This window comes from Archocentrus centrarchus, chromosome 15 (genome assembly GCF_007364275.1).
Source record: "Archocentrus centrarchus isolate MPI-CPG fArcCen1 chromosome 15, fArcCen1, whole genome shotgun sequence".
Taxonomy (NCBI): domain Eukaryota; kingdom Metazoa; phylum Chordata; class Actinopteri; order Cichliformes; family Cichlidae; genus Archocentrus; species Archocentrus centrarchus.
Window position 1 is genome coordinate 14620537 of NC_044360.1, and position 19638 is coordinate 14640174.

Sequence of the window (19638 nt, forward strand, 5' to 3'; positions counted from 1 at the left end):
TAAAATATTGATCTGACGCCAGGATTAATAAGCTGAATTCCTCACCGTGAGAAAAAGAATGGGAATGATTTTTCTGTGTGTAAAGCAACATTATCCCTGACTTAAATGTTGATTTTCTATCTCTAGAATAAAATAGGGGGAAAATTTGCATCCAAGAAAGCAGCAGTGTGGTGCTGGTGGCACATTGGTTCTCCCTGTACTTGTGTGGGTTCCCCACGGATACTCCAGCTTTCTTCCACAGTTCAAAGACATGGATGTTAGATTCATGGTGACTCCAAATTTTTTTGTAGGTGTGACTGAGCATGAATGTTTATCTGCCTCTCTATGTTAGCCCTGCAAAATACTGGTGACCTCTTCAGGGTATACCCCATCCCTCACACTGCACAGCTGAGGTAGGCTCCATCCCCACCAATGTCTCTCTGACCAACATGAGGAGTGAAAGTACACAAGTAAGCGAGCAAGAAAAAGAAGGCAAAGCCTTGTCTCCTAAATTGACCACAGTTTGTGGTTAGGTAAAAGCCTTTTGCAAACATACAACCAAAAGCTGATGGTGTAGCAGGTGTGAAGTGCTTTCAAAGTGCTGAGCATGTCTTCAGCTTCCTTCATGATATATTAGTGCTCCTGATAGCCTTATACTGCCAGCCATTCACAATTTCGTAAGCTACAACCAGCTTTATTTAGCCACAGGATGTGATTGGAGTGGATCTGAGCACTACCCTGTTGCTCAGGGTGCATGTGAATAAAATCAGATGTAAAGGTCCATCTAAGCTGCGAGAAACAAGACTTTGAGTCGGGCTGACTGTCGTACCTTTAATTACAATACTGTAGAAGGTCGTAACATGCTTTGCAATCTTCTCTCACAAAGTGCTTAATTTAATACATTTTTCCACAGGTGATTATAATATCATTAGATAAATACACTCCCTGTCCATGTGATGATGATAATATTGAGTATATTTTCATAATTAGGTAAATATTAGGTCCCAGAGAGAGACGTGTTTGGGGACTGGTCTGATTGACATTGCTTATTTTAGAGTGATTGACATGCAGTCATTATCCTTTGTTAGTGGAATAGGCAGTTGCTTTTCCACAGAGAATTTTACTGTTTCTTGGCATGTTTAATGACTCTGTTTACAAAAATTATGCATTGTACTTTTTAAAACTGAACTATCACCTAATTTTTTTATAGTAAATAAATATTTGTTTTCTTACTGGATTCAATCCCATTTCAGTTTATTTACTTTCCAATTCAGATTTATTTATGTAACAGCAAATATCAACAACAGAGGTCTCAAGCCACCTTACATTATAAGATGAAGACTACACTGTTTGACATTGTAACATATTTCCGGGTCCAAACACGCTATCAGTTCCCAAAATCAAACAAACTCTGTTGCACCACTGAGAGTTAAAATTGTGAATTTTTCTTTTTAGCTCTAATAAAATGAACAAAGTGGCTATTCTCCCAGGTGTTACAATAAAGTTTAACATCCAGGCATCCATAAAAAAGATTTATAAGGTTTTGTGGCATTAGAAGTTAGCGAGCTAGTTTCCACCGAAACATGATAAACCATATTCTGACTGAATAATTTCATTTGTAGGGTTGGTGAAGATGCTTAGATCCAGAACCACGGTCCAGTGTCACCATATGATCAAGTAGGTGTAGTTGGCAACAATTAGGAGAAAAAACCTTTTACCAGAATGAAACCTTAGATAGAACCAGGCCAAATGACTAGTGTCAATCTCCTACTTTGCCCTGCTACACAAATATAATAGGTCATGGGTCTAACTGGCAAAGATGACTTCAGGTCCTGTAGTAGAAACTAAGTGCAAGAAAAGTAGATACATCTGTGACACACAAATCAGAAACCATATTGAACTGAAGCAAATTTGAGCACTGTGATATACAGTTAGGCTAATTGCATGAACATGGTTATAAAACACCAGAATACTCTCACTTTGCATGTTGGCATCACAACCAAACATGTAAAAGAATTACTGGGAGAATTAACAGAGATGGAAAGGAGTACACTAAGATTGCTTACCAGCTAAAAATTTATGAAAACATGCTTGCATTGTGAGGTAGAACGAGCAATGGTACCTTCAATCAAAGTCACAGTGGTGTCCTCTTAAAATAAGTCAACACACAGTGTGCTACTTTCACAAAGTAGCTTTGAAAAGCAGACATGCAAGGGCTTCAGACTTGGCACAATAGTTATCAATGGAAATGGAGTTTCTATGATAACTCAAACAGCGCCAAGGACACTGCATAACATCAACCTCTATTGATGGCATACAAGAAAAAAAAAACCTTGCTCGCTGGTGCAAAACTGCAAAAGAACATGAAAGGAAGTAGAATGCTAAGTGGGTATTTGCTTTCAGAGTCAAAAATATCTGGTATAAACCTGGGCAGGGCAAGCACAGTAAATGCATCATCCTTAAAATGAAGCAGAGAGGTTGGTGTATGATGATACGGGGCTGCATGAGAGGAAAAGGCGCTGGGGAGATGAAATCGATAGAGGGCAGCATGAATACTTGTGGATATTCCAAAATATTGGCAAGCAAGCTGAGTCCCAGTTTCTACAAGCCTGGCTGAAAGTAATATTCGAGCATGATAACGATCCAAAAACACAGATTGCCAAAATCAAACAGGAAGAAAAAAGTGAAAAATATGACCTGGCAAGTGTGTCGCCTGGCCGAATCTAATAGAGCACCCTCTGGTATTTTACAAAGAAATAGTAGAGTAACACACCCCATTCAAAAGAAGCTGCTGAAAAAAATGGCAGAGCATCCCTCCTGAAATCTGTGGTGTCCTACATCCTGAGGGGGATTGAGTCTGTCATCAGAAATAAAGCTGATCGTGCAGGGTATTGAAAAATAAAAAGACCTTTGTAGAGTCTCCACTGTGAATCCCATATTTTGGTATAGTAAATGTAAGCTATTTTAAATTCTACATTAGGGCAAATATCCTATGTTTGACTTAAAGTACTGTTCTAATTTAGGACATATTGTACAAGGGTGTACACAGATCTGTTCTACACTCTGTATGTACAGCTAAGCCACAATATTATAACCGCCTGCCTAATATTGTGTTGCCCCCCCCCACCCCCTCCGGCTGCCAAAGCAATTCCGAACCCATTTTGGCATTGACATGGGATCTGTGAAGATGTCCTATGTTGTCTGGCAATGAGATGATGGCACCAGTCCTTGTGGGTCTGTTGGGCTGTGGGCTCAATCAGGCCTGTGCTGGCGCATTCTGCAGCTTTCAGTTGGATTGGGATCTGATGAATTTGGAGGGTCAACAGCTGGAGCTCTTTATTGTGTTTCTCTATTCACATTGTCCCACTGGGGGAGGCTGCTGCCATCAGGGAAAGCTTCTGCCATTGAGGGTGTTCTGGTATGCAGCAGCGCCTATAGGTAGATGTACCTGTCAAAGTAGCTTCCAAATATTTCCAGCATTGTTCTGTTTGGTGGAATCGATGGTTGCAGCTTGCTCATTAATCAAAATATCAACATCATTAGTTGGCAGGCACAGTTAACCACTCATTTTTAGAAAGCGTCTCAGCATTTACAATCTGCAGTTCAGAGCATCTTTTTATCTACCTCCTGTATTATTGTTTTTGGCACTCACTTTGCATCATCGTGTTGCTTGTATTCTACACTTATACACGCAGGGATTTTCCGAAACAAAGCTTATGCCTGTTATTTCTTTTGAGCTCAAAACAAGTCTTTTTTTTTTTTTTTTAATTCTGAGCCTTCTTCCCAAATTAACAGCAAAGCCCTTGCTCTTCTTTCTCACTGCCTCACTTTGTGTTTCTTCTTGCTGTTGGCTGACATCCATAATTTCTTTTAATTTTGTTTTTCAACTGGGGAGGAAAAATAATGCATGACTTCACATGACTGCTGCAAAACAGCTAGTTGAAAGTTGCTGAACTTAATTGTATTGTTCAGCTTGGCAATCAGTAGGAATTTACTTTTAATAAGGTCTGCTGTTAATTAGCTTTAAAAACAAACACAATGATTTTAACTTGTAGCCCTTTCTCTTGAAATAGAGCATTGCTTTCATCTTGAGATCCATTTATTTAATTTCTGAGATACTGAAAATGAGAGTCATTTGTCTTATTTTTCACCAGCTGGATGTTTTTTTTTCTTTTGCTTAAACTTTTTTTTTTTTTTTTGATGTCACATTGTGGATTTAAGGTGGGGGGAAAAACAAGGTGAAAACACAAATAAGTCAGAGCTGATGTGCTATTAAAAGCTATATTTTCAGGCCATTTCAATGAACCGCAATTTACAAAGATTTTTCCAAATAAAAGCAGATGGTGATGTCTTTTAAAAAAACTTGGAATTTTCTGAACCCATTTCAGTCTCTGTTCAGCCCCACGCGCGACCAATAAAAAGAGTTTTATGCTTTAGTCCTGTTTCTCCCATGGCTGTTTCTTCACCAGACCATTCAAACTGTCAGAGACAAGGTGGCTGTTTTTCATTATTCCTGAGCTGAAGACAGAAGTGTCAACTTGAGTGTTATACCACCTAAAACTTTCAGTGGTAAAAGCACATTTCTTTGACCAGCAGGAGCAAGATAAAACAACACTCTTGATGCAGTCTCAGTGTTCCTATATTGCTCTAATGGATAGTCAAGCACTGGGTAACTTGACCCATGAGCAATGCCGGAAGAACAAGGCCCATGATGATGGGATGGTGGTTGTATGCTACTCTCCCTGGGATTTGAACTCCCTCACATCCTGTTTCTTAATGTCTGCTTTGTACATGTTGAAAACATAAAAAATCCAACGGTATCCTGTGCCTGACCCCTTAAACTCTAACTTTATTTTTATCCTCGGTGTGAAAGACTCCATGTGAAAATGATCACCCCATTTATTCCAGGATACTGGAGTAAATGGGGTGATAGAGACGCTCGTGCCATATGTTTCCTACAGGTCCACAAGCAAGTTAGCTCATTACAGAAATGCGTTTGTCTATCGCCAATAGACAGATTTCTTAATATAAATGGTCTATAATTTAGTCAGATATTCTTGTAGCCCACAGGGGACAATTTAAATTACTCCTGTTAGAGGGTTAGTAGGAGCAGATTCACGCCGTTTTTTTTTTTTTTTTATCTGTGAAGTCTTCATCACCAGAGTGAGATAGTCAGTCTGAAAGATGGCACCCTTTTAATTTGAAATGCAGCTAGAATCTCATCTGATCTTGAGCCAGAGGGAAGTCTGCTCCTAGGTCTGTCCTCATGCCCTGATATGTGGAGCGCACTGCTGTGTGCATTCAAATGAACAGCCATTACTACAGCTGCAGAGCCTTAAGGGAAGAATACATGCTATGATAAATCGATTGTTATGCTTAAAGTAAGTTTAAAATGATGATCTAAATGCAGATCTCAGACAAGAAGGTAAAGCAAAAAAAAAAAAAATAGTTGAACTTCATCTATATGGAACACCCCAGACTGAATAAGCAGGTCCAAACTGAACTGGTTTTAGGGTTTTGAAAGCAAACTTTTCATAAACCAGTCAGAAGAAAAATTGCACCCTGGATTCAGCTTGACCCAACTTCACTGGTCATACACTTTTCCTGTTTCCAAAAATGGCAACTTCCAAGCCAAACAAGTCCTCTGCTGCAGAGTTTGTTTGTAATACAAGTAATTAAGAACAAGACAATAAGACAACAGATATCCATTTCCAGGAAGCTTGAATAAAAGTGTGCCAAATAGAAACAGATAACTGTTGAAGAAGACAGATGAAGCACATATTCACCACTTTTATGTGCCGTGCTGCTCCAGTTCATTTTGTTAGCACATGTAAATACCAGACCGTATTAAATCAGCTCCCCGTGTAAACAGCTGACTCAAAGTCTTCAACTGAGTGATTTCAACTGCAGTACTAGTGCAAGCAGGAAAGTCAAGCAGATGTCCAACAGATGTAAAAACAGCAAAATTAATCCCCCCAAACTCAAGGATGTGTAAGGCGACGTGCACGGAAGGAGGCTGAAGAGCAGATTTACTGACGTCTAACAAAGAAAAGGGGCTATAAATAGAAAGAGACACACAAGGAAAGTGATTAACAAACTCAAACAGGAAGTTAGTGTAAGAGAGAGACACAAAATAAACACAAACAAACAGAGATGCAGATAAGAAAGCACAGCAGACAGTGGGGGGAAATCTTAATGGCAGTTAACTCATTCTCCACACATGCTGTCATATTTTGATTGTTTCTACACAGCACAGTGGATGAATGCTGACATAATACTGACATTGATATCATATTGCCCGCCTGGTGGGGGAGTGTTATTTGCATGTGGTGTTATTTGAATGAGATTTGAGTGGCACTTGCATAAGAGAGGTGATTACACACAAATACAGGGAGTTAGCTGGGCAGTGTGCTTGTGTGTGCGCACGTCTGCAGGGATGCATGTGACCCTCGGAATAAAAGGTTTCTTAGAACAGATCATTTGTGTATTTCCAGTAAATAAATAATTGAATTACCTAATTTCGTAGCAGTTCCCTCACAGCCTGCACTTACTGAGCTGTCCAAAATAAGCGGTGTTTCACTGCTCACCCTTCTTAGGAATTAATTACATGGTTCTCCACAGGAAATTATTAGATTTATCCATAGTGAAGGTTTTGCTACCTGACACATGTTTGTCTTTGTCCTTACATGAACCCCTTCATAAAACACTTACACACAGACTGCCCATATTTGCACTTAATAAAGTTCTTCTATTCAGGGCACCAGTTATCTGTACAGGTGCACCTATTACTTAATTTTCTCTCTACACACGTCTGCAGACACTTTCTTTGTTTGCACTCCAGCACAGAGTATCTTCCCACTGAACTCCATTAGCCTCCTCCGCTGCTGATGGATCAGACGGCAAATGCCGGATTTTGCTTTACATACTGTGGTACGGCAAGGCTCAATAGACTCTTCAAATGGGGTGTGCAGCTAATGACAGACAGATCCCTCCTTCACTCAGAGACCAAGATAAGCTGTTTCTACATATGATAAGACAGAGGCAACGAACACAGTATTGCCTTTGGTCTTCCCTCACATTTTTCAACATCGAAAGACATGGCAGGTGCTGTGAAAATATTAGCAAATTTCTCACAAAGTTTTCATCTTCTATTTTCTTATCTGTGACACCCAGGTATAATAAGGGCTTAGGAGTTCTCAGAGGTGACAAGTCATCGTTATCTCAGCACAGTTCACTGATTAGTCTGGCACAGTTTTGTTAAGCTCAGTTGATTTTCAGTGGCTTTCTTCCAAACGTAAATCATATAGAAATGAGCACACTAATTATGGTCTTTATAGACTCTTCTGGGCTAGACTGTCACTACAAACACTTATTTCAGCTACATTAAGTTATTAAATGTTTACGGCAGTTGTAAACAAGTGTCCAGAGTTACTTTGTTCCTGGGAGAAATCTTGAGGTGCACAGGAAGGGAACGTCTTAATATGTATGAAAGCAATAAACAGCTGCTTGTTTCAAAGAAGCAGAAGTAGAAGGAGGCATGGAAAGAAATAAATGTAAAGTACTGTGCAAAATCCACCCCTCATTACCTCAGCCCTGGAGGGGGGAACAGGGTATTGTTTGTGGTATGTTTGTCTGGCTGATTGTTAACAATATTACAGCAAAACTACCTGCCTGATTCATACCAAATTTGCAAGAAAGATGGTCAGTGACTCCTAGATTACCTGATTACATTTTTGCCATAACTGGAGCAAGATCAGAGGTCAGAGGTCAAGTTTTCTGAATATCTTATGACCGTGACAACTTAAGAATGATGTTCATTCTTAGCATGTTCAAATTTGCTAGGTCACATTGAAAGCATCTTTTTCATGCTTCAATTTGGTTTAAAAGGGAAACTGATCCGGTCCAGATTCTGGATTTGCAGGCTGCTTATGTGTTGTCTCGGTGATTTGAGAGAGATAGATACTTTATTGATCCCGAAGAAAATTAGGGCATGTTTATGAGACGGGTAACGTTCAAATCAGCTAAAACGTTTGTCGGGGGTGGGATTTGTTGACACCACTTGTTTCTTTATATTTTGTTTACAAGGAGCCAAATTTTCTTGTAACTTTTTACAGTTGTCTCGAGCAACAGTTTTTCAGGCTTTCTGAAGCACTTTCAAAATTTTTCTTTTGACATTGGCTGCTTTTTCACTCATTTTCAGTCCAGTCCTGACCATTGTACCTGACCATTTTCAGAGCAATGTTTTTTGTTTATTATTCCACTTAACACAGACCTATGAATCATTCAAGCACTAAAAAAGGCAACTAAGTTGAGGAATCATTGAACCATTGTTACAAAATAGGCATTTTGTTTAGTTTTGGTCTTTAGTTGAATAATAAAAATGGAGACCTGTTCCTGAAGACTAATTAAAGAAATTACAAGAAAGCTTGCCTAAGAGAGTTCAGACTATGCTGACCAATAAAGGTGGTCATACTGAATATTAACTTTCAAGTTTGTAGAGTTTTACAAACTCGTATTTGTATTTATGCTTGCATGTTTGAATAAATCCCTGTACCTATGTTCCATTTTCCCAGCAAAATATAGAGAAATGAGGGATATTTAAAGACGTTTGCACAGTGCTTTAGAAGAAGTCTTTTCATGTTTTTATGTGTGTTGAAAGGGCAGCACAGTTTGTGCGGCAGCTAGCACTATCACCTCACAACAGTTTCACAAAAAGGAAGTTCTGAGTTCAAAACGCTTTTTTTTCTCCATGCTTTCTCTGGGTGTTCCAGTTTCCTCTCACAGTCCAAAGACATGCATGTGAGGCTGATTGCCTGTTTCTGTGTGTTAGACCTGTGATGGACTGGCAACCTGTCCAGAGCGTATCTCACCTCTTGCCCAGTGTTAGCTGGGATAGGGTCCAGCCCCTCTGTGGCCCTGAGTCACGGAGGGCCTGGGTGGCTAACAGAATGGATGAATATGTATTGAGAATCAGATTTCAAAAGTCTGACAGTAAGCAATATTACTTTAACACCATTTGTACAACACATTTTAAAATAAATTCAAGCAGTTATTTGATGAGGTCGTTGGCTTTATTTAAAACATTGTGCCTGCCACTCTCTTTTTCAGATTCACAGTTTAGTAGTTTAGAAAATTCTGGAGTACAGCAAATAGATTACACACTTACTCTGAAAAAGAGACTCTTTGCACATTTGTTTTTCAGTCAGTCTCAGAATCCTCTTATGAATCCTTAAGCTGTTGATAATGAAGCATTGCACTGTTAAAAAATCTAAACGTGGCTTTAAAAGAAAGACGTCATTTTTTCCCCCCATCTCCAGCTGTTTCTTCTTTTGAGTGGAAAACAAGGAGGGTGCCACAGGAAGGCTCTGACAGGGCTGTTAAACAGGGACAGTGGAAATAGCAGGGGAGCATGCAGTAAGACTGTGACACATTTTAAGAGCTAAAGATTTTTCTCCATGTAATTTCATGCTGGGTGTTAATGGATAATGTATTGTTGGCCATGGTGAAAATATGCTATAGTACCAATAAGAGAGAAATAAGTAGAAAGTGGAAAAAAAGAATGAGCTCTGAAACAATGCAAGTTTTTTTTGGAGGGCTTTTGTCAAATGCGGTCATGCCCCTCTAACAAGATAATGTGTCAAATTGTTTTCTTTGAGCCTGCTCTCATCATCTTGCTGTATTTCATCAGTTGCCCAGAGCAGACTTTAAATGTTTTCTTTGGGCTTTTGCTCTGTGAATCAGAGTTATGGTCCTGCTGGAATGCTGTGTTTTTTCAGGAAAGCATACATCCTTGATGAGGCTTGTCTAAACACAGAAGCAGGAGAAAACCGCTCCAGTCACAGGGACAAAGAGCTGCTTACAGTGTGAAAGAAATCCATTTACTTATTTGAAGCTGGTAGTTATGCCTCCTGTTGTCTAGAAATCTTCATATATTCGTGGGTGCAGTTTTGAGGGTGGACGGAGCTAGTTGGGGTAGGATGGGGAAAGTGGAGACGGGGCCTGTAGGGGTGGTTGGGCTTACATAAAATAACCCCACATTTGCAGGGATAGAAGACTTAACATTAAATGTATTTATATTACCATATATCTCCAACAAGATATGCTGAAACACAACTCTTTAGCCTAATTTGATACTGTTAAAGCCATAATGTGCTGTTAATCTCCATTTTTAAATTTTATTTTAATGTAGGTTTAATTTAAAAAAAAAAGAAACTGTTTGTTTTGTAACTGCCATGGTTTGGCATTCTTGTTTTATTTTGAAATTCATGACAATTCAACCATTGCTCTGTGTAAATATTCTCCCCTTCTCCCCTTCATTTTGTTACTCTTTGCAGTTGAATGTTCCAGCTCGCTAGAAGTTTATGATTTTTCTTTGTACATGGATATTTTTGGACTTTGCTTCTTGACATGCTCCTTGTCTGAATTGTTTCTCTTGATCTTTGGCTTCCCATGTATAGCCTCAAATGTGGAATTAAAGTTTGTGAGTTTGCACTTTCACCAGTTTGGATCCTTGCCCAGCACAGCTTTTTTTTATTGAGTGGTTGGAAAAAACCTGAAGCTCACTGGTGTCACATGAACTGCCCTCTTAAATAGGACCTGTCAACTAAGGAACTTTTGAGTGGCGAGGTGGGTCATGGAGTAATGGTGTGGATGAAAGCATTAGCAACTGTCCAATTTTAAATTTTAAACAGAGCTGTTAAGATACCAAGGAAAGTGTCTTGGGGTTTGGAAATGTCATGGTCCTGGGTTTTGGACCCAGAGTTTTGTGGTTTTTGGACTATGACTTCTGGTTTGTTATTAAGTATTCTCTTTTTGGTTTTAAGGGTTTTCTTCTCTAATCATAATATGCTTCTATGCTTAGTCTTGTTACTTTTGCATTCTGGTTTTTGTTGGCATTTAGAGTTATTTATATCTATTTCTTTGCACACAGATTTAGTCTAGCCTCCCCATAGTTTCCTTGTATCTTGTCTTCAACTCTTCATCTGAGTGTTAGATGATTCCCTATTATGTTACTTCCTGTTTTATTTTGACACTGTTGTCTCTTGTATTTAGTTTTACATTTCCCTGTTTTATTGTCTTTGATTGAGCTGTGTCTTGTTACCCTGATGTTTCCATTTCCCTTGATTACCTCATGTGTATATATAGCCCCAGTTTGCCTTTTGTGTGTTTATGTTAGTTTATCTTGCCTGTTTTAGAATCTTTGCACTTGGGTCCTTTTGTCTTGCAAACAGTGACAATAAAGTGACTTTGTAGGTCTCTCCATGAGTCTGGTGCTCCTCATATACAAAGTCTATGTGTTCACAAAAAATTACCAAACGCAATTTCAAAACAATTTTTAGATACAGCTGTCATGTGATTATTACTAAAACAAATCAATGCAGGAACTAGAAAGCAGAATCACGTTTAGCAAACCTCAGTATACAGAAAAGGAAAAGAAATCAGGAAATTGAAATAGATTTTATCGTAACAGTTTAAACAAACAGCTGCATCTGAAACAAACTTGATTGAATCTCAGTTATCTTTATCATCAGTCTTTATTAGGTTAGAGAATGAGACAGTAGCGAGGTGGGCAGCAATATTATGTTTGATGATTTGTTTCCTTTGCTCTGGCAGAACACTTGTGGCAGTACTAAGCTAAACTATATGACATACAGTATATGACTAAAATGGAATCCTTTTTTTTTAACTGGTTTGAAAAATGATCCTTACATTCTCTAATAATAATTACAGGATTCTTTGCTGTTAACATAAGCTCACTGGGCCATAGAGCATTTTTCTTTGAGTTGTTTCTTTCTGTTCTTGCAAAGGCCTTGGTAAGAGCCCAGGAGCAGTTTGAGACTCACACACTGCAAAATAATCTTAGATTTTTTTTTCTAGTCCAGTGAGCATGCAGGCTGGATGCCACCCCCCCCCCCCCCCCCCCCCCCCCCAAAAAAAAAAAAAAAAAAAAAAGTGACAAAAGCCCTCAGACATCTATCAGCCACTCCATTTCATCACCAAAACTTTGTATGCAGCACACATTTGATGTTGCAGTGGACTTGTATATTTTGATAATAAGGCAAGAAAATAAATGCACAATTTGACTAATGGCTGATTTCTATTTTTGTGCATGTTTCAGATGGGAAGGTAGAGGTGACAAAGGAGAGCCTGAAGCTCTGCACCATGGGTCCAGGAAAGGTTTTTGGAGAGCTGGCTATTCTGTACAACTGCACCAGGACTGCTACTGTCAAGAGTGAGTCTCCACAGACACCTGGAAAAACAGCCAAAGTGCTTGAACATGTCTGTGTCCAATGTACAGCTGTTACCCAGGTGACAAATAATATCCCATGTTCTCACACAAACACACACGTCTACTCACATCCACTGAAATCTGTTTGCTTGTTGTAGAGGATTAGGGGTCTTTCTGCTTCCATGTTATCACGCCTCTGTTGAAATAGAGACATGGATCACACTGCACTGTCACGGTATGAATGAGTGTTTGAAACACAGCAATAGAGCCTTGTTCCTTGTTTACAGTGAAACATCACTAGTTGCTTTTTTTTTTTCATAATATAGTTAAGTTTCTTGCAAGAGCCCCAGTGAGTGAAATAAGGTTTAGTGAGCCTGCTCTTTCATGTGTCAAAGCTCCAGCTATGAAGGATGCACAGGGGGTGAGTAGGTGGTCTGTCAGACTGGCGACTGAACAGTCTAATAGAGTAACAAGAGGAGCCTGAGAGAAGACAGGATAGATGTATACTCACATTTTAGAGTTAGTGTGTTATAAGAGTGTTTCAAGATGAAATGTGTGTTTAGGAAGGGTAGGAAATAAAAAATAGTTTGAATGGGTTTTTTGTTGTTGTTGTTGTTGTTGTTGCTTAGTTTATTAAAAGAAGATTTGAGATGATATACGGTCTTGTTATAAATTGTATTTAAATGATGGGCTTAGCCTCTGAGGCTGAAAAATTAACCCAATCCTTAAACCTTGATTCTTTCTCATTGCCAACAGGGGCTGTCTCTTCTAGTTGGAAATATAATTCTGCAGCCCTAAACTTTTCTAGGCATTTCCCAGTGTGGGTGAAATGCAAATGTCCGACACAGTTGAATTAAACTTTAAAGGTCTTTAACTTGCTGGCTCCTTAGTACAAAGTCCTTTTGATGTCAGATTGCACACATGAGAGAATACCACAGGCAATCATCAGCTGAATCACAGCACATTCTGTCCAGGTTGCGCCCTAAAGTAGTTCACACCGCTGGAAATACTGGTGTATACTGGGGTATTTCCAGTTGTGTAAACATGTTTAATGAAATCAATCTCCTTTTGTGGGTTACCTGTGAAAAGGGTAACTTTAGACAGTGCCAAGACTTGATTCCACCGGCATCGTCCGGTGTTAATGTGTAAAAAAGTACTTATGAGAAAACAGTCCTACTGCTCACTTAATCTGTGACCTCAGGAAACAGTTTCCTAATGAGTTTCTGGTCTCTATAGTAGTTCAAAGACTAGACTAAAACAGGCAACAAAGCAGTGTATGCTTTCAGGCGTGCCATCTTGATTTTGACAAGGTGCTACTACTTGAGCATGGAGTGTTCTCAGTTTCTTAGTCAGATCCACACTTCTTACTCATGACGTCTGGTTTAAAAAAATACAACAACAAAAAACATCTACATTTAGGAATTGCAGCCATTTTCATACATAGTCCCACAGGCCTGTTCCCTCATTATTCCATGACAATTTAAGCCGTTAAAAGATCTGGGGTTTATTCCAAGTGTTGAACTAGTATTTGGTAACTGTCCACTGGAACTTTCAATATGAGGTCCAAAGATATGTTGATGCAAGTGAAGGAGGTTATCATTAGGCTGAAAACCTATAATAAACCTATCAGAGAAACAGCAAAAGTGTAGGAGTGGCCAAATCAATATAGTCTTAAAAAGAATGAATGCAGTGGACAGCTCAGCTACACCAAAAGACCTGGAAGACCACAGAAGACAGCTAAAGTAGATGATTGCAGAATGATGGGAAGAGAAAAGTATGGAAAAAGAGGGAAACAGCTCATGATTCAAAGCATGCCGCACTATCTGTCAAACATGGTGGAGGCCATCTTATGGCATGGGCATACTGTATATGGCTGCCAGTAGAACCACCTCACTAGTGTTTATTGATAATGTGACTGCTGATAGAAATAGCAGGATGAATTCTGAAACGTACAGGGCTATACTCTCTGCTCAGATTCAGCCAAATGCTGCAAAACCAATGAGACAGCACTTCATAGTGAAAATGGATAATGACCCAAAGCGTACTGCAAAAGCAACCCAAGAGTATCTCAAGGCAAAGCAAATAGGATGATAAGAGCTTAATTTGTCACGGAATAATGAGGGAACAGGCCTCACTTAGCCACGAAACTGCTTGTCAGTCAATTTTGCAATTACTCTGAAAATGAGGAACTGCGCATAAAAATGTCTGTCATTCTTAAACAGCTAATGCAGTAATTGTGTTAAACCCCTTGAATTAAAGCTGAAAGTCAGCACTTCCATCAGATTTTGAAAGTTTGATTTAAAAGCCACTGTGGTAGAGGCAAAATTACAAAAGTGGTGACATTATCTAAATGCTTAATACGTACTTATAACTGCATATATGCTTTATGGGTCTGGTAGGTGAAGGTTAATGCTGGCGTAAAGGCAGTTCAAATTTAAATAAATAAATACAAGGCAGTGTCTGATTTCTGTAGTCGGCAATAAAGAATGTACCGAATTACAGTTCAGTATGATTACTGCACCATGATACCGTAAATAATTCCATTTACCTTGAAAATGTGGCAGTTCCATAAATTGTGAGCTTATTGATGTTTCCCTGCTTGTGATGAAAATCTATGCATGTATGAATGAATGTATGAATACAGGGGCTCACTCAGGCTTGTATTTGAGGATGAGTTCAAGTGTGAAGGAAAGAGGGTTGACAATGGTGGCTACCAGGTTGAATGCCCTGTGCTGACCCCTCTTATGTCCCGTGATCCCCTATCTCTAACCAACCAACCTGATGAAACTCCCAGCTCCTGTTGCTATGGGAACAAGTGCCCACAGCAAGATGAGCCAACTCTTACGGGTTAAAATATTCCCCTTCCCACTGGCGACAGAGTGTCTGCTTTTTTTCTTTTGTGTATATTCTCTTGCCCACCGGCCTGTACTTCCTGCCACGATCTTAAGACATGTACGTCAGCGCTACTCAATAAAAACTCACACTTGGAACAAATGATGTAATTGTCTACATAGGCAGAAGTGTGTTTACAGTCTAACAGGGTCATTGGTACTGTCTCTGAGAATGGCTGTCTTTGTTTTAACATATGTCGTTACACATGAATGTACCAAGGAATTCAGCTGCCACACTGGCTGTTAGAGTAGACAAACTCAACTGGAAATCATTCACCTGCTAGTGTGCGTGGAGATTCAGCTTCCAATCACTAGATTTAATTTCATCAGTGCATGGAACCTTGTAGGAGGATAAATCCTTAAAGTAATTTCAGTTTACATTGCTTGGTCTCCTAAGTCATATGCATGATTAATTACTTCTTAACAGAATTTAGCTGAGGAACCTGTTAATGTCGACTCATGGGAGCTCATCCATGAACTGTCTACACTTTCCCTCCTCTTTCCTTTTACTGTGGTGCTAACTCACTAAAATAATGACACCATTGCCAACTGTGATAATGAAGAGATTCCCAGAGTCTGTCACCTATTAAGAGTCTCAGAAACAATTAAGACCCATTGTGTGCAATGATCCATTTACAGAAAATGTGTGTAATTATGACAGTTCTTTCAACACAGTCAGACTTGTCAAGAACAACCCCGGGCCTGTTTAAGTTTAGTGTGTCTTTTTATTTCAAGAATTGTGGTGCATTTACAAAATTTTGCATTACTTTGCAATGAAACTTACACGTGTTTAAATTTTACTTGAATTTCAGGTCAAGAGTTAAGAGTAAGGTTTTATAAGTTTTACGTTATGCACTCGACGTAGGGTAGCATTTAAATTGCATTTATTTTGAATTAGTTCCAAAAATGCAAAAAAGAGCATTCTTTGTTCATTTTAGGGAATCACAGAGGGAAAACTGGGCTGGTTTCGGCAGTTAATTGCTTGAGGACTGTGCCTGGTAGCTTTCCACAGCAAACAGGACTTTGGTAACAATAAAAACACTGATAATTTTAATTGCAGTAGATTACATGCTAATTTTTATTCCTATGCAGTATGCGTTTTTAACAACTTGAACAGCAATATTAAAGGAACCAGCTGTCACCTGGATGGAAAAAATAACAGAATTTGGTAAGAAGTTGGCAGCAACAGAATGACCAGTATCTGTTATTTATGTACAATATCTAAAACAGGGGTGTCAAACATGTGGCCTGCTGCTCAGAACTGGCCCTCCAAAGGGTGCAGTCTTCTATTCCTGCTGTGGTGCAAAGCACTGGGAATGTACGGAATGCACTTGCATCAGGTCCTGCTCAAGATTAAATTGGGCTGTTTGTTTCCAGTGAACTAAAATTATTTGGATATTGCTGGTGCTAAACAACATGTTTGGGGAGCAAATCAATAATACTCAAATCAAATAGGACAGGTTTTATTCCTGGTCTTTTATGCAAAGAGAAAACATTTATGAGGGGAAGTGGTGTTAATTGGCAGCCATTTGTGCAGTTATGCATAATTATCTGGATTTATTGAGGAGATTAGACAAAATTTCAAGCTCATCCAAGTAATAGAAGGATTGTTTATTTTGTTTTTATTGCTGCATATGCATGATTGCATTTTTCTGGAAGGGCCAATGAGGATATTTCCATCAATCCTCCTTTTTATCTGTAGGTGATTTAATTTCTGATTCTGCACTCTTCCCCTCAAAAAAAAAAAAGGATCCTTTAAAGTAAGCATTTCAAGTAGCACTTACTCTCAGGCTGTGCAGTGCCCTCAACAAGCTGCTCCAATCGATATGTTATGTATACTTTCAGGATACAGACATTTAAGTGTAGCGCTATGGCTACATTTGGGGTTTGGCTCTGCCAGTCAGGACAAATGAGGTGGGATTTCACATGCTGCATGAGAGAAAAACTGTTGCCTGAGAATTTTCTTTATTAAAAGTCCCCTTGCCATCAAATCTATATCACTTTTTTTAAAAAAATATATATATATATATAACAGCAGCTGGAAAGATGCTGGCTGACAAAGAAAGAGAGGACAAAAGGGTTAGGAGTGAGAGAATAGAGAGGTGATGAACACAGGGCAGCAGTGACAGTAAAATGAGAGAGCCATTTCAAGAGGGCGAGACAAAAATCACATTCTGTGTCTGCAGACAAGAGAGAGGAATAGAAAAAAAATGTTTATAGCATAACAACGAAGTGTTTCTTGAAGATTCGGACAGCATAACAGGATACCATTAAGCATGGTCGGGCATAAAACAGGCCAGCAATTGAGAGCAATTTGTACTGCACAACAGAACTGCTTAAAAAAGAAGAGGAAGCAAACTGAGAAGGAAAATTGTTCTGATTCTATCTGTTTAATGAAAATGCGTATTTAATCAGTGGATTCCAAAATTAGATGTCTAAAAGTGATGTCAGAAGGTTAGGTTGGTAATAGAATGGAAACACAGTCCTATTACTTAGTCCGTTATATGTTTGACATGTAATGAAAATAAATTGATTCTGATTCTGAAACTAAAAGTTATGCTTAGGACTGATTAATCTGTTATTTCTCAGTCATTTGGAGAGTTCAAGGTGACATATTGTATATTTTTCTGTGTATGACCAGAAGTTAAAGACCCAAAGAATTCAGTTTGCAATGATATGAAACAGAAAAAAGCTTCAGATTTTCATAGGAAAATGTTTATCATGACTTCAGGATTTGTTGAGTTAATGCTTATTTGTTTTGTTGTTGTTTTTTTAATAAGAAAAAAAAAAGCCAAACAAGCTCCACGTTTAGGCTCTTAAAGACTATTGGGAATCTTGACATTGTTTTGGACCAGTCATCTCAAAGAGTGAGGTCACTGCCAGTCACTACTAACATAATCAGTGTGACTGATTATCTGTATGCTCCATCTTAATGACAGTGGTGGAAAAAGCGGTATCAGACGTCATCTCAGAAACCCAGCTGTGCTCTCGTTTACAGTCATAATGTACATGAATGCTTTGGCATAACACTGGATAATATAATTCATTTCAAAGAATAATTATATAATAATTCATCTTGAAAAGTAACAGGGTGCATAAAGCCTTTAAAGGGAGAGCCAGGTGCAGTGCCGTAGAAATGCATGCTTGCGAGGAACAATAAGGTCACTGGTAAGTATTTGCCACCATAGCATCTGTTTTTCAAAGTTACCTCATACAAACATTTTGATTTCACCCATATCAAATATGCATTTGCCATTTTTACACTGGCTCTACCTTCCTTTTTGCTTCTATTAATGTTAGAGAATTAGGTAGATATTTGGACAAACAGGCACGGCAAACCAAATAATAATTTAAAGGTAAACTAAATGTCAGAATCAGAATCAGGGTTTGTCAAAGAAGTTATCTGCATATGTGGTGTGAGGTTGAGACTGAATACTGGAATAATGATCCACAGATTAAGGTTATAGCTCTGAAGATGACTAAGATTATTACATAAGTATGGGAAACTTCAGAGCAGTAATTCACTCTTCTTTGGTATTGTTAAAAGGTATGAGTACTGTTATTTTTCATTGTACTGCAGTGATTGTCAGCAAGGGGTATATGTACCCCAGTGGATTCTTTTGCATATGCAAGGCAGTACTTTGAAAAGATTGAATTTATTTTGCAAATTAATGCTAACTAACTAACTAACTGAAATCTAATCTATGTATATATAAATAAACAGGGAAACGTGAGTCTATTTATCCACAGTAGCCAGTAAACTAGCCGCTATGATAAGGCATCAGAGTTGTGAGCTGCGGCCCCATACCTCTACATATTGCATTTGGGAACATAATACAACAAGTGTGCAAAGTTAAAAATAAACAGCCAGAAGAAAAAGTGAGTACTCTTTTGAAACACTCAGCTGCTACCACTTCAAGTGCTTGTAGTGTAAGCATTAATTTGAAACAGAGGATGGACATCAATAACTCCAGGCATTGCTGTGGCATGACAATTTTTATAGAGGTGATGAGGCTGAGACATCACTTCCTTCGAGGTTGACACATAAAACTGATGTCTTATTTATTTTTTTCTTCGTGACAAATCCCTGAAGGTAAAATTGCCATCTTTTGGCAACTCAATCCTGTCATTTCACTTTAATTAAATAATAAGGCGCTTTATATTGTAAGGTAGAGAGCCTACAGTATTGGAGCGGGAACCCCAATGATCAGATGTCACTTATGAGCAACCACTTAGTTGAGCTTCCTTTTAACAGGAGGCCTTAGTTATGTCTTGCATAACTGATATTTATTCTTCTGATGGTGGCTAAGCTTATTCAGTTTACATACAGGTTAAAAGCTGTTAAAATGTGTCCACAGGGGCAGGTCCAGAACAGTATAGGCAGCCTAACTAAACAGTGTAAATGCTGGCATACCTGATTGACACAGATTGCACGGTCAAAAACTGTTAAGCCTCCACCATTAACGCCAGCCAAATGAGCAAACCCCTTCACAAACTAAGTACCCCCTGGTTTCCAAACACATAACACAAAACAAAAAG

The 19638-nt window shown here is 38.7% G+C and overlaps 1 protein-coding gene across 2 annotated transcripts in view; it reads left to right on the top strand.

Moving 5' to 3' along the window:
* The window catches only part of LOC115793117 (cGMP-dependent protein kinase 1), a 94357-nt gene that overhangs the window by 25381 nt on the left and 49338 nt on the right, over nt 1-19638 (top strand). For both annotated transcript variants that reach the window (XM_030747901.1, XM_030747899.1), the window contains exon 3: nt 12098-12211. In XM_030747901.1, the coding sequence (XP_030603761.1) occupies nt 12098-12211 (114 nt within the window). The remainder of the gene's footprint in view (nt 1-12097; nt 12212-19638) is intronic.